We start from the raw sequence: 14,467 nt of genomic DNA, 5'->3' as shown, positions 1-14,467 counted from the left end.
CGTATAAGTTCAGTGAGAAAAACTAAGTCTCCGGAGTCCGAGGAGCAAGCAAAGTTGCAGAATTAATCACAAAAAACAAACGCGTAAACTAAGGAAAAACAACAAAAAATTGTACTTTGTGGTCTGGGGTTCTAAATAGTTACCACAGACTAACTACTTATTTGTAATAAGTAACGTAGCCAAATTTAGGAGACTGTTATGTCCATGTAAATTGCTAGATTACCAAGTGATTACCATAGATATTCGATTTAGTCGGGTTATAAATAGGTCCGTGCTACCAATACGTCATCAAAATGTCGATAATGACCAAATGCGATATAGTGCATTAGTCGTCCGCGATAGCAAATTTATCAACTGTAACGATCACGATTCTTAAGGATATTTCTATTGCGATGTCACATGTCAGTTTACGGCAATCGGCCTGCAGTGGCCCTACCGCGGTTGTTTGACAGCTACAATGTCACGATCGCAATCATCTCTGATTGGTTAATGCTCGCTCACTATTGGCCACAATGCATTGTTGCAACAAGAATCGCACAAATTCAGCCAATCAGAACAATTGAGACTGTAATAATGATTGATGCAGGTTTTAGACAATCGCCCTACTGAACTACTTCACGGCAATCGTCCTTTCCACAGGCACAAGTCTAAAATTAGTGTTTGTGAAAGAGAAGGAAAATAGGTCAGCAGTAATGATAGGCCCACAACTCGGGAACATGGTTGATTGCAGAAAGGAGGGGATTTTAGCCGATAGGAGTCTGGCACTATTTTAAACCTCTTTTCCCTCCTATGGGAAAAATGATCTTAAATTACTAGGAGAGGGAATTGAGGTTTACCTCACAAAGCTTCTATTACTGGAGCGGGATCGCCTGGCATCTTCTAGCGCCTGTGTCTCAGTCCGTGCCACGGTAGGAGCAGTGACTCCCGCAAAGGCACCAAAGCTTTCCAGTAAGTGTCGTCGTCGTGGTGCGCGTAGGCGGAAGAAGCCGTGTCGCTCCACGCTACAGCGCCAAAGGGCTTTGGCCGCGCGTCCGGAGCGCATGTTGAAACCCAGCACTGTGTCGTATGATTCCGACTGCAAAGAAAACATTTGGTAGGTACAGTGCGACAAGGCTATCTTGGTGCGTGGCTTTTTTTTTTAAAGAATATTAGCCACTAGCTGATACCCGCGACTTCATCCGCGTGGAATTAGGTTTTTTAAAAATCCCACGGGAACTCTTTAATTTTCCGGAATAAAAAGTAGTCTATGTCACTCTCCAGGGCTTCTCTATCTATAACCATGCAAAAAATCACGTCGATCCGTTGCTTCATTACGACGTGATTGAAGGACAAACCAACAAACCAATAAACCAACAAACCAACAAACAAACACACTTTCGCATTTATAATATGGGTACTGATGTTAAATGACCAACATTCCCCTTTCCTCTCCAACTAAGCGTCAAGCTTGTGCTAGGAGTAGGTACGACAATAGTGCAACGGGCGGGGCTTGAACCGTCGACCTTTCGGTTTTCAGTCCACTCCTTTACCGGTTGAGCTATTGAGGTTTTAACGTTGCCGTCAAGTGTCCCCTTTGTTCTTGTTTGAATATTGTAAGCCTTTGTTCTCCAACAGCGCCCCGCTGTCAATGTCATTCAAGTGCCAAAAGAGCCTTGTCGCACTGTAAGTCTTTCAGCTAACTACAGGCATAACGAATAACTGAGTAGGTTCCTGCGTGTCGCGGAGCTCAGTGATTCGTCAACTTGTGACAACTGTCACCCTCCCCCGCACCAATCCACTACCGCAGGAGCCATACCTATAAACTCGTATAAGCTATCTGTAAAAGCCACTATACCGGACAGCTCAAGCAGTATGATAGTTAAATAACGTAAACTAACAGCTGCAGCAGACCTTTCCTGCTCAAGCAGTCTTGTTTAATAAGACACTGCTTCTTGAAGGAGATCTTGACGATTTATTCTGGAACACGACGATACGCCAAAGAATATGTCCTTTACTTACAGGTTCTCGTTTGAGCTGTATGAAGAACTGCTTCTTCTTGAAGATCTTGAAGATTTCGCTCCATGAGAAGGTGTTGACGCGTACGCTGTTCCGGAATACGACGATACCGATTGACGTCACGCCAATGAATATCTCCTTTACTTACAGGTTCTCGTTTGAGCTGTATGAAGAACTGCTTCTTCTTGAAGATTTTGAAGATTTCGCTCCATGAGAAGGTGTTGACGCGTACGCTGTTCCGGAATACGACGATACCGATTGACGTCACGCCAATGAATATCTCCTTTACTTACAGGTTCTCGTTTGAGCTGTATGAAGAACTGCTTCTTCTTGAAGATTTTGAAGATTTCGCTCCATGAGAAGGTGTTGACGCGTACGCTGTTCCGGAATACGACGATACCGATTGACGTCACGCCAATGAATATCTCCTTTACTTGCAGGTTCTCGTTTGAGCTGTATGAAGAACTGCTTCTTCTTGAAGATTTTGAAGATTTCGCTCCATGAGAAGGTGTTGACGCGTACGCTGTTCCGGAATACGACGATACCGATTGACGTCACGCCAATGAATATCTCCTTTACTTACAGGTTCTCGTTTGAGCTGTATGAAGAACTGCTTCTTCTTGAAGGAGATCTTGACGATTTTGCTCCACGAGAATGTGTTGACGCGTACGCTGTTCTGGAACACGACGATACCTAGTTTTTCATACGCATACTATGCCCGTGTGTTGTGGACATAATTCTTTATTATAAGTGTTAATTTCTCATTGGAGACTGCTTTGGTTTAAGTGTTTATATATATATACTATCTAGTTAACTAATTGTAACTGTTTGTCTCTATAAAATAAAATAAATTAAATTAAATTAAATTAAATGAAAACAAAATCGTAAAATGTTGGCGGGCGACTTTGGAAACTAAGCTATTACTTTAACCCTCAATAGTGAGATGCATCTTACAATTTAAGTGCCTCTTAAATCATCTAAATAAATTAACCGCCAAGCATTAATTATCATTTTCCGGAGAAATATTTTATACATGCCTGACTTTTTGGGGGGATGATTGGGTTTTGTGATTTGATAGTCCGTACAAAATGACTCCTCACGCGCCATTTTAACTCTATGTGTCAACTGACATGTCAAAAGTACTGGTTAAAAGTATAATAAGGACTAAAATCCTACTTTTGACATGAAATTTGACACAAAGTTAAAAAAGCGCGTGAGGGGTTAAATTTTACGCGTTATACATACCTTAGCGGGATGTGATTCCACCCCATAGCAGTCTAATCTCTTCGCATGCTCCAGAAAGTTCGCCTCAGCATCCGCGGGAGATTGTCCTCTATGCAGCTTGTGCAGCTCTCTTATGCGTCTCTCGTCTTCAGCCGTTTGTTTGGGAATTAAGCTTAGTTCGGATAAGTAGTTCGGTTGGTGTTCCGTCGCGTTGTAGTCTCCTATTTCCGCTGAAAATCAAAAATATTTCTTTTATGTCAACTTTTATGATATTACTAGATGATGCCCGCGACTTCGTCCGCGTGGATTAAGGTTTTCAAAGATCCCGTGGGAACTCTTGGATTTTCCGGGATAAAAAGTAGCCTATGTCCTTCCCCGGGATGCAAGCTATATCTGTACCAAATTTCGTCAAAATCGGTTGAACGGATGGGCCGTGAAAGGCTAGCAGACAGACAGACACACTTTCGCATTTACAATGTAAAAACTATGGCACTAGTTCAAAAAGAAGGTTTTTTATTCAGCTACAAGTTAGCCCTTCACTGCAATCTCACCTGGTGATACAAGTCCCGCAAATCGTTAATGCGCGTGGTCGCCATTTTAGTGACGTCAGCACTAGACTGAAGTTTCGAGCTGATGGTATATTTTTAATTAAATATACGTCAATTGATGTCAAAATGACGTCATTTCGATGTTAATGAGACATGGTTGCAGCGCAGTAGCAATTTGCGGGACTTATATATTGTGATTATGCCGTCTAAGATGGAAGGTAAGGAAATACATACAAAATTCTTCATTAATTAAATAACAATGCTATCTTAAATGTAGTACAATATTAATATTATTATATTTAAGTTGTTATCTACTGTTGTCATATTTGCGTAGATACAACTATAATTAGAATATTATGCTCTATTATTTATCCTTGTGTCCTAATATATTAATAAGCACTGTTTCCATGGTGATGCAAACATATTTTACATTAAACTTTTATATCAACCGAAATTGCACAAGTATAGTATACTAGCTGATGCCCGCGCCTTCATTTTTGGGATTTAGGTTTTTATAATCCCGGGAAACTCTTTGATTTTCCGGGATAAAAAGTAGCCACTCACTCTCCAGGTCTTTAACCACTCCCATGCAAAAAATCACGTCGATCCGTTGCTCCGTTGCGACGTGATTGAAGGACAAACCAACAAACAAACACACTTTCGCATTTATAATAAGGGTAGTGATGGTAAGGTAAGTACAGTACGCGGCAGAAATAATGTACATAGACCTGGAGGTAGCGGATTTGTAGAGCATTGTCTCTGTCGTTGAGACCGACAAAACGTCATATAAGTATGAGTGACAGAGACAACGCTCTACAAAGCCGAAATGTCATTCTAAAGGCCGATGTATTTTACTTTCGGCCGCGTACTGTACTTAGTCTAAATATATAAAAGGAAAAGGTGACTGACTGACTGATCTATTAACGCAGAGCTCAAACAACTAGACGGATCAGACTGAAATTTGGCATGCAGATAGCTATTATGACGTAGGCATCCGCTAAGAAAGGATTTTTGAAAATTCAACCTCTAAGGGGGTGAAATAGGGGTTTGAAATTTATGTAGTCCACGCGGACGAAGTCGCGAGCATAAGCTAGTTTTAACATAAGATTTGTAAGTGGTCAACGGGAAGTACCCTGTAAGTTTCTTGACCCGACAGACAGACAGACAACAAAGTGATCCTATAAGGGTTCCGTTTTTCCTTTTGAGGTACGTAACCCTAAAAATTAGGTAGGTACACCTATAGGTACTTCGATGGTTTTATAGCACATAACTACGAGATACCTAAGTAGATTATTATACATACCTTGTACAGTAAAAGATGCAAGCAACAAAGCTGTGTTCTTAGGGGCAGTCATTCTACCATCCAACAACAGTTTCCTCAGCTGCAAGCACAGGAGGTATCTCGTAAACTCCTCCGCGAGGCGGCAAGGCTCGGGCGGGTAGAAACGCACGGCAAGCCAGAACTGCGCGTTCACACCTACTTGCTTCTTCACTGACTTGCCACTGTCTAGCCAACGCTGGAACAAGGAGTGGAAATTCAGTAGGTAATAGTACATTATGGTACAAGTGTGTAATGTTGGTGATTACCGCTGAGGCGCCATTGAGACTCGAGCCGTCAGGTAAGGGTCTTAAGATAGCCGAGGACGGTAATCATTAATACACACGTGTATCATACGACATTTTTCAACACACTTGTGAAGAAAATAATACTAAAAATTTATTTGTACTACCTACCTATTGAACACGATCTTTTTTGCATTGAAACTTTTTTAAGAACAAAGCAACTCAACCAATAAAATAAAATAAACTATAACTCACTTGTGAATAATAGCAATGAAAAAGTCACAGTTTGATTATTATAGGTGTCATCATACAGTGCCTAATTGCGGTGAAATTAGAGTCACTTTATGAGCAAGTGTGATGAAAACTAAAAATTACTGGCAGGGGCAAGTTGGGAATTTATATTTTCTAAATGGTCTCTGGTCTGGTGAGAGGCTATGGTCTCGTACGTTCCGGTGCGACTCCATGTAGAAACTGCCATATCCCTTCCAGCTTAGCCCGCTACCATCTTAGTCTGTATCTTCACATACCACCATGTGAGGTCGCAATCAGGGGCTAACTTGTAAAGGAATAAAATCTGTATAATATATAAAACTCAAAGTCCTGACTGACTGACTTAATATATATCAACGCACAACCTAAACTGCTGGTCCTAGCGACACGAAACTTGGAGGGTGTGTTCTTTGTAAAAAGTAGGTATCTACTAAGATAGGATTTTTTGAAATTCCACCCTTAAGTGATTATATGACATATGGGCACTTGATAATATATTATGATAAGTTAAACACAATGTATTAGAAACATACATATTACTATGCAACGTAATCACAAGCATTTCACGCAACATGTGCCTGCAATTTCCAGATCGGCGCGGGAAAGTGAACAAGACGATTGTAAGATATTCTACGCGTAAAACGTTTTCCTAGAACCCACGAGCTGTACGTAGAATAGAATTCAATAAAAAAAAACCGGCCAAGTGCGAGTCAGGCTCGCGCAATGACGGTTCCGTACTACAGTCGTATTTTTTCGACATTTTGCACGATAATTCAAAAACTATGATGCATAAAAATAAATCTCGACTCTAGTATCATAAGGTCGGATGTGTACCTCCGACCAAACTCACTTTTTTACATAAAGGTAATGAGCATTTCGGGCTCTTTCTGCCAAGCTGACACCAGTATTTCTATCTCTTTTCGTTGCAAAGATAAATACATGCATAATGTCGTATCTGAACACATTCTAAAAATTTGGAGAACCATAATTATATTTTTTGACTTGCGTATGTATGCACCAAAGCAATGGAGAAAAATGATAGATGTATTTTGAGTTCGACCATTATGCTACGAAATAAGTTTATTTGTAATACTAGCTGGTACTGCAGTTACGCACTTCTGCTTCTAAAATATGTAATAATTTAGTTAGGTAAAATCACAACAGATGTTATGCTTCGAATTTTTTGTATTAATATTTGGACTGTGAATCATTTAAGACTTTTTGCCTTGTAATATAAATGATTTTGCAATAAAATTCATGGAAGTAAGTTGAAATAAAGCTTTTTGTTTGTGACTACATTAAAGTTGATGTGATTAATAGGTAAGAGATCCATCCTATTTCACCAAAATTTTGGACTAAACTGCGGGAAAAAAGTAAAGAGCCAGAATAAAGCTGAAGACATTTTGAAAATATAGACTAGAAAATCTTTTAGGACCACGAAAATCACAGCATGGAAATCTAAACATATATTATAATAATACCCCACTAAGCAAAAAACCGTGCATTTATGGTGTTTTTTATGATTCATAGTTCAAATCATCAGTTCAAAAATTTATTGCCCTAGTTTTTAAGGTAGCCTTAAAAAATTAGAGTACCTAATCAATTTTTTTCTTCGTTACCCGTCTTATAATCGACCGAATTTGATATTAATCGAGAGCAGAAATTATAAGGCACCTACAATATGTGATGATAGTGATTCTAACGAAACACACCTAATTATAGGAAGCTTTAGATTATGTTAATTTAAATATAAATGTAGTATAAATTAATTTATTAATTAAACAACTAATAAAAGTGAAAGTAAAAAAATAAAAAAACTTAACTAAAACACGAAAGAAACAGTTTAAAAAAGTATCTGTTAAAAAGAACAGTCGAAACCGAAGCAATGGAGTTTTCAAGAAAGCAGAAAGTATTTTTTTATTACAAAAGTGGCAATGCCGGATTTGACTAACAGTAAATCCTTATACCTGCGTAGTTTCTGCACCTTAAAAACGATTCATGATGCTACCAGCAGTGTTGCTACTTTAATGTGGTCTGAAAACATCAGCTGCAGCGGAAGGAATAAAACAGTATCTTGTCTTATTTCATTAATCTACTAGAGAAGAAACAAAGTATTCTCGAAATTGTTGAAGAATTGACTTTGTGGTCTGATAATTGTGTCGGTCTTATGACCGACACAATTATCAGACCACAAAATCGGAGCATGATAATCGTTATGGCTTACTTATGATTGTTATAAGGATTACCACACTAAAAGGTGATAAATCACAAGCTTCATGCTAAAATGCAACATGTACCTACGTGGAGTAAGATGTAATCCATGCACAAATAGAAAAAAAGGGAACAGCTGAAAACAATGCAGATTACTAAACTAAGAGATTGGTCACAGTTTACAAGAACATGCGAAGGAACAAAACTTTTTGATAAGTTTGATTTGGCACTACAACATATTTTTAAAGACCACATCCCTTTACAAAGGTGATATATCAGGACCGTTTGTTATATCAAAAAAAAATAAGAACGGCGGGGATTTTCAGAATTCTGGCTACAACTAACGCAATAATGTTGGGTGTTATTAATTTAAAAAGATTTTTTTGTATTTCATTAGTATGTTATAGGTACATATAAACTTAAAATTCTTCCCCGCTTTCGCCCAATATACGACATAATGAGAAACCATTATCCACTGTAAAATATAACCAACTTTTGCAGTACCTAGGTACCTGTTGACCTCCATTCTTACTTTACGTACCTAATCATTATAAGGAAAATCAGGCTATGTTGGCATGTTTTAGATTTCTATATTGATGTAACCGTCATGTATGCAATTCCACAAAAAATGTTTGGCCCACTGTAGGTTTCTAATTACTTTGTAATTTTTTTTTCCAATTCTTGGCCGTTGTTTTTAATTAATGGGCTTTATTTGTGAATTTATTAATGTTATTTTCATTCATTCAGAAGTCACAAGGTTTACACGGATGCAATGGTCAGACTATCGGGCGAATGCAATTATTATGTTTCAGATCTAACTAATCAGTTTCAGAAAAATCAGATAGGTACATTGTTGCTATCTCACAAAACTCCTAAATGATTTTTGTGAGATAACTACTGTGATCTTTTGTCCGAATATTACTTATGTATAATCAGTTAAGACGTATTATGAAATATTAAGTAATAGATCCGACTTTTATTTCAAATTTGTAATAGTAAAAATTGCAGCCATAAAGTCGGTTTACAACTTATGCACACAATTTTTTAGCACAGTTACGAATATTACCAGCATAAAGTCGCATATCGTCCATTTTGATGAAATTGTGAGTTTATATTTTATTTATTAATGATAAAGTATTTCTAGTAATGGTTAATGATAGGTACAGTTAAGTGTTAAATATTACAAAAACAACTGAAATTGTATCTCTAGTAGTTTAGAAATTATGACCCGATTTCCCTAGCATTTTTGTTTTGGCTCTCCTGAAAAGTAGCAAAAATCCACATCCGACCTTATGATACTAGAGTCGAGAAATAAAAATCAGTTTTAGAATGTACAGGTGAAGACCTTTCATATGATACCCCACTTGATATAGTCACTCACTTCGAAAGTTGAAAATACTAATTATTAGTTCATGACTACAATTAAATTTTTTTTGTGTGATCTAACCCTAAATTCGCGGTTTTCAGATTTTTCCCCAAATGTCAGCTATAAGATCTACCTACCTGCCAAATTTCATGATTCTAGGTCAACGGGAAGTACCCTGTAGGTTTCTTGACAGACAGACAGACAGTCAGACAACAAAGTGATCCTATAAGGGTTCCGTTTTTCCTTTTGAGGTACGGAACCCTAAAAATTACTCGTCTGGCTCAAAACACCTCGTGTATAAAGTGTAACTCGAATATGGGAGTCAAGTGACAACACCAAGCAATGAATAATCCGTGACAGATCGAGATGGCAATCGGAGAAGGCGGTGGGACGGACAGCACACCCGCACTTTACTCGCGCTCGCCCGCACCGGGTTAGCGCGTACTTATAGGAACGTTGCATTGCTTAATCGTAATTAAAATGGTGAATCTTCATTCACACAAATCAATATTTTTTACTCACATATTATTATGGGTAATTAAATATGAAGTTTCACAAAAAAATTACACAAAACTGCACAAAGTAAAAAAATATAAAACTGATGTGTGCACACTTCGAGCATCGATTCCTGTTTAAAAGACTTGACTCCTAATTAAAAACTTAGTCATAAAATTAAAAAAAAATATCCAAGAAAATGAGTCAGCAAGGATGATAGTGTGGGAAATTGAACATTAAAGCATGACATCCTAATGCTAAGGTTTAATTTCATGGTTCAAGTGTTAAATGAGTCATTATCATTTACATAATCTTGGTTTATAATAGTACTTATTGTTAGGGTTCCATACTCAATAGTACTACACTGCAAGCTGTGGTAGCCTAGTGGTTAGGATGTCCGCCTTCTAATCGGAGGTCGGTGGTTCGATTTCGGGCACGCACTTCGAACTTTTCGGAGTTATGTGCGTTTTAATTAATTATATATCACTTGCTTTAACGGTGAAGGAAAACATCGTAAGGAAACCTGCACGCCTGAGAGTTCTCCATAATGTTCTCAAAGGTGTGTGAAGTCAACCAATCCGCACATGGCCAGCGTGGCCATGGCTATGGCCAAAAACCCTTCTCACTCTGAGAGGAGACCCATGCTCTGTAGTGAGCCGGCGATGGGTTGATCATGATGATAACTCAATAGTACAAACGGAACACTTATGGTGTCTGATTGTAACAAGCTAAAAATAATATCATGTCAAATATTAAAGTGTACATTTCTAAAAACCCGCCAAGTGCGAGTCTCACTCGAAGAACACTGCAAGTTAATGACGAACAGCGCCATCTTTATGTGATTTAGTAAAGTAATTATTATTTTTTCGTCAACACATAGCAGTATGGCCTTGTGGCACAAGAAAAGGAATAAATCTGGAAATCATTAATGCCAAATCCTCTGTCCAAATACAAAATGGGACAGAACCCTCTCTGTGTGTGAGTCAAAGTCACACTTGACCATCTTGTTTATTATTATAGTAGTGGACAGTTTTTATCATTGATAGTGAATTGATAAAAAGTGTATTGGCTTTAAGTGCTTTATTAATGCAAGTGCAATGAAGTGTGGTTTTAATACATATTATATAAATTATGTATAGTATAAATTATTATATTTCCTATTTATAGATATATATATACTTTTTAGGGTTCCGTACCTCAAAAGGAAAAACGGAACCCTTATAGGATCACTTTGTTGTCTGTCTGTCTGTTGGTCTGTCAAGAAACCTACAGGGTACTTTCCCGTTGTCCTGGAATCATGAAATTCAGCCGGTAGGTAGGTCTTATAGCAGACATTAGGGGAAAAATCTGAAAACCCTGAATTTGTGGTTACATCACACAAAAAATATTAAATTGTGGTCATGAATTAAAAATTAGTATTTTCAATTTTCGAAGTAAGATAACTATATCAAATGGGGTATCATAATTTATTATGAAAGGTCTTCACCTGAGCATTCTAAAACAGATTTTTATTTATTTTTATGCATCATAGTTTTTGAATTATCGTGCAAAATGTCGAAAAAATACGACTGTAGTACGGAACTCTCGTTGCGCGAGGCAGACTCGCACTTGGCCGGTTTTTAACACATGATATTATACACATGTGTATTATTTATATAGAATAGAATAGGTTAGATTATATATTTTTTTGGAATATATAAGTAGTTATGAGGGAAAATTTAGAACATATAAGTATTATTGTGCATTAGAATTGAACAGGAAATTTTGTTTCCTCAATTAAGTATTTATTTCAAAATCAGTATTCAATAAACAGAAAATATAAGCACTTAAGTAATTTACATATAAGATTGTGGATTACTATGGCTTTTGCTTTTCTAAGCTGTGATAACTAAACAGATGTTCAATCAATCAAGGAATTAAAATGAAAAAAAATGAAATGAAAATCTTTTTTTATTCGTATAAACTTTTACAAGTGCTTACGAATAGTCGGATGCATCTACCACTGGTTCGGAATGCCTTTCCTGCCGACATTAAAGTTATGACTTATGAGTAACCTCATCTCATGAATTTTGAAAAATTCTGAAAAGTTGAAGATGATAAGATGATGGTGATCAATAAAATTTCTAGAAACAACCTCATCTCATGATTTTTTCCTGAAAAGTTGCATAAAAAACCGGCCAAGTGCGAGTTAGGCTCGCGCACCGAGGGTTCCATACTACAGTCGTATTTTTTCGTCATTTTGCACGATAAATCAAAAACAATAATACATAAAAATAAATAAAAATCTGTTTTAAAATGCACAGGTGAAGCCCTTTCATATGATACCCTACTTGATATGGTTATCTTACTTTGAAAACTGAAAACACTAATTATTAGTTCATGACCACAATTTAATTTTTTGTGTGTGATGTAACCACAAATTCACCGTTCTCAGATTTTTTTCCCTTATGGCTGCTATAAGGCCTACCTACCTGCCAAATTTCATGATTCTAGGTCAACGGGACATACCCTGTAGGTTTCTTGACAGACTTGTTGTCTACAAAGTGATCCCTTAAGGGTTCCATATTTCTTTTTGAGGTACGGAACCCTAAAAAGTAGTCAATATCATAAAGTATTACCGTAATCTCAGTGTTGGTTGCATTCGGTGGTGAACCATTTTCTGTGAACTGCAGTCCAAAGTAATCCTTTTCTATAAGTTCCAGATGTTGAAACACAAGCTCCAGAAGGACACTTCCTTTGGCTTTTTTCTGTAACAAATATCTAAATATATAAAAGGAAAAGGTGACTGACTGACTGATCTACCAACGCACAGCTCAAACTACTGGACGGATCGGGCTGAAATTTGGCATGCAGATAGCCATTATGTCATAGGCATTTGCTAAGAAAGGATTTTCGAAAATTCAACCCCTAAGGGGGTGAAATAGGAGTTTGAAATTGGTGTAGTCCACACGGACGAAGTCGCGAGCATAAGCACATATTCAGTTTTTTTTAAATGCCATTGGAACTCTTTGATTTTCCGGGATTAAACATAGCCTATATCTGTCTTTGAGATGCAAGCTATCTTTAAAAAAAAATATAAATATGTACCAAATCGATGCCAGAAACTTTTCAGTTTGAATTTATATTGCATATAACTTGGGGAACTCTTTGATATTCATCTGGATGTACGCTATTTTTGTACCGCTATGTTAAAATCGGTTAAACAGATGGGCTATGAAAAGCTAATAGACAGACAGACACACTATCCATACTTATATTGTGAATGTGAAGCATTAAGATATTAAGTAGTATGGATTGGATATTAAGGTTATTTTAATGATCATATAATTAATTTTGAGGAAAATACATACAGAAATATCATTTAATGATGTACAAAGATCTTGTAACATTATTAGTTTTCCTTGTTGTGGGCTAATTATTATGATGTCAGTACTAATAAACAATGGCGCCGATTTTGTTATTTATCTGCATCTTTTTCTTTTTAATATTGCTAAAACGGGACAGAACATCTAAATGTAAAATGATGGTTGAAAGGTTATATGAAAGTCCTGTGTTTTTGAAAGAGATACGAAAATTGGCATTTAGTTATTCTGGGTTCCGTGCCCTAAGGTGAGACTGAGTGAGTAGGTAAGTAAGGCCTTTACTTACCTAGGCTTAAGGCAGCAGGAAAATTTCTGATAGATCTATAGATCTTTCCATAGAAAGCAGAAATTTTATGCAGTCGCGCGCAACTGCTAGTTTATTAATATTGTATAAGTTCTATACTTAACTACTTTGCATTTCAAGTGGCAGAAGTGAGGCTTTCTGTCATGAAACACTAACAAGAAATGTTCATACAGTATGCGGCAGAAAGTAATGCACATCAGCCTTTAGAGTAACATTTCGGCTTTGTAGAGCGTTGTCTCTGTCACTCATACCTTTATGACGTTTTGTTGGTCTCAACAACATAGACAATGGCTCTACAAATCCACTATCTCCTTCTAAAGGTTGATGTACAATATTTTCTACCGCATACTATACCATATTGTTCGATTACTTATAAAGGATAGTAATTGACATAACTGGTAAGATGGTAAGAAGCCCTGAGAAGTAGATCAGAACAAAAACATCTACATTCTACTCAAATCAAAACATTTAATGTTAAAATTCGAAGGCCAATCATATAAATCATAGTAATTGCAAAAACACAACATAAAATTCTTTAAAAACAGCGTCATAACAAAGAGCTCACCTCAATCTGGAACGAGTGCTGGGCATCGTCCAAAAATACGATGGTAACATTGAAGATGTTTAGCTTCCTTTCCCGAGCCAGCTCCGAAGCGCGTACGTTGTATGTACCGCTGGAACTACTGAACGCACGACGGGAGACACTCTCAATCATTGCATCGACTCACTAGAACTCCCTAATCAGATAAACTTTCAAGCACTACGGCTCTGTAGTTTTACAACTAAGAATTTATTCAATTACACATCGCGTAACCTCTAACCTAGTGAATCATGCACTAAGGGAATATTATTGTGGTATTCCTGTATTGACGTAACTCAAACTCGGACGAGCTCTACATTTTTTTTCACGTTAAATATTATTGTGGGACATTCCATTTCATACGCACTCAACTTTATCACTATTGTATTATTTTTATGTAGGATTGTTTACGAAAATTAAACTTTTCACTGTAACGGTTGAGATAAGTTGTTTGAGGCAGCTGGTGTTGTTGTGTTTATTAATGATTGTGCTTTACTTTAATTTACGGAATAGAAAACGAGAAACACTTCCCACTTGACGTACCCCACA

The 14,467-nt window shown here is 37.1% G+C and overlaps 1 protein-coding gene across 1 annotated transcript in view; it reads right to left on the bottom strand.

Annotated features, from left to right (window-relative positions):
* The window catches only part of Ptpmeg (protein tyrosine phosphatase Meg), a 28,960-nt gene extending 14,493 nt beyond the window's left edge, over window positions 1-14,467 (bottom strand). Inside the window, exons 1-6 of the mRNA XM_034976098.2 lie at window positions 13,904-14,467; window positions 12,291-12,419; window positions 5,071-5,284; window positions 3,241-3,449; window positions 2,289-2,438; window positions 837-1,075 (exon numbers count right to left, since the gene is read on the bottom strand). Of these exons, the coding sequence (XP_034831989.1) occupies window positions 837-1,075; window positions 2,289-2,438; window positions 3,241-3,449; window positions 5,071-5,284; window positions 12,291-12,419; window positions 13,904-14,053 (1,091 nt within the window). The 5' untranslated portion in view covers window positions 14,054-14,467. The remainder of the gene's footprint in view (window positions 1-836; window positions 1,076-2,288; window positions 2,439-3,240; window positions 3,450-5,070; window positions 5,285-12,290; window positions 12,420-13,903) is intronic.

Source organism: Maniola hyperantus, chromosome 15, assembly GCF_902806685.2.
Source record: "Maniola hyperantus chromosome 15, iAphHyp1.2, whole genome shotgun sequence".
Taxonomy (NCBI): domain Eukaryota; kingdom Metazoa; phylum Arthropoda; class Insecta; order Lepidoptera; family Nymphalidae; genus Maniola; species Maniola hyperantus.
This window is presented reverse-complemented; position numbering and strand designations above follow the sequence as displayed.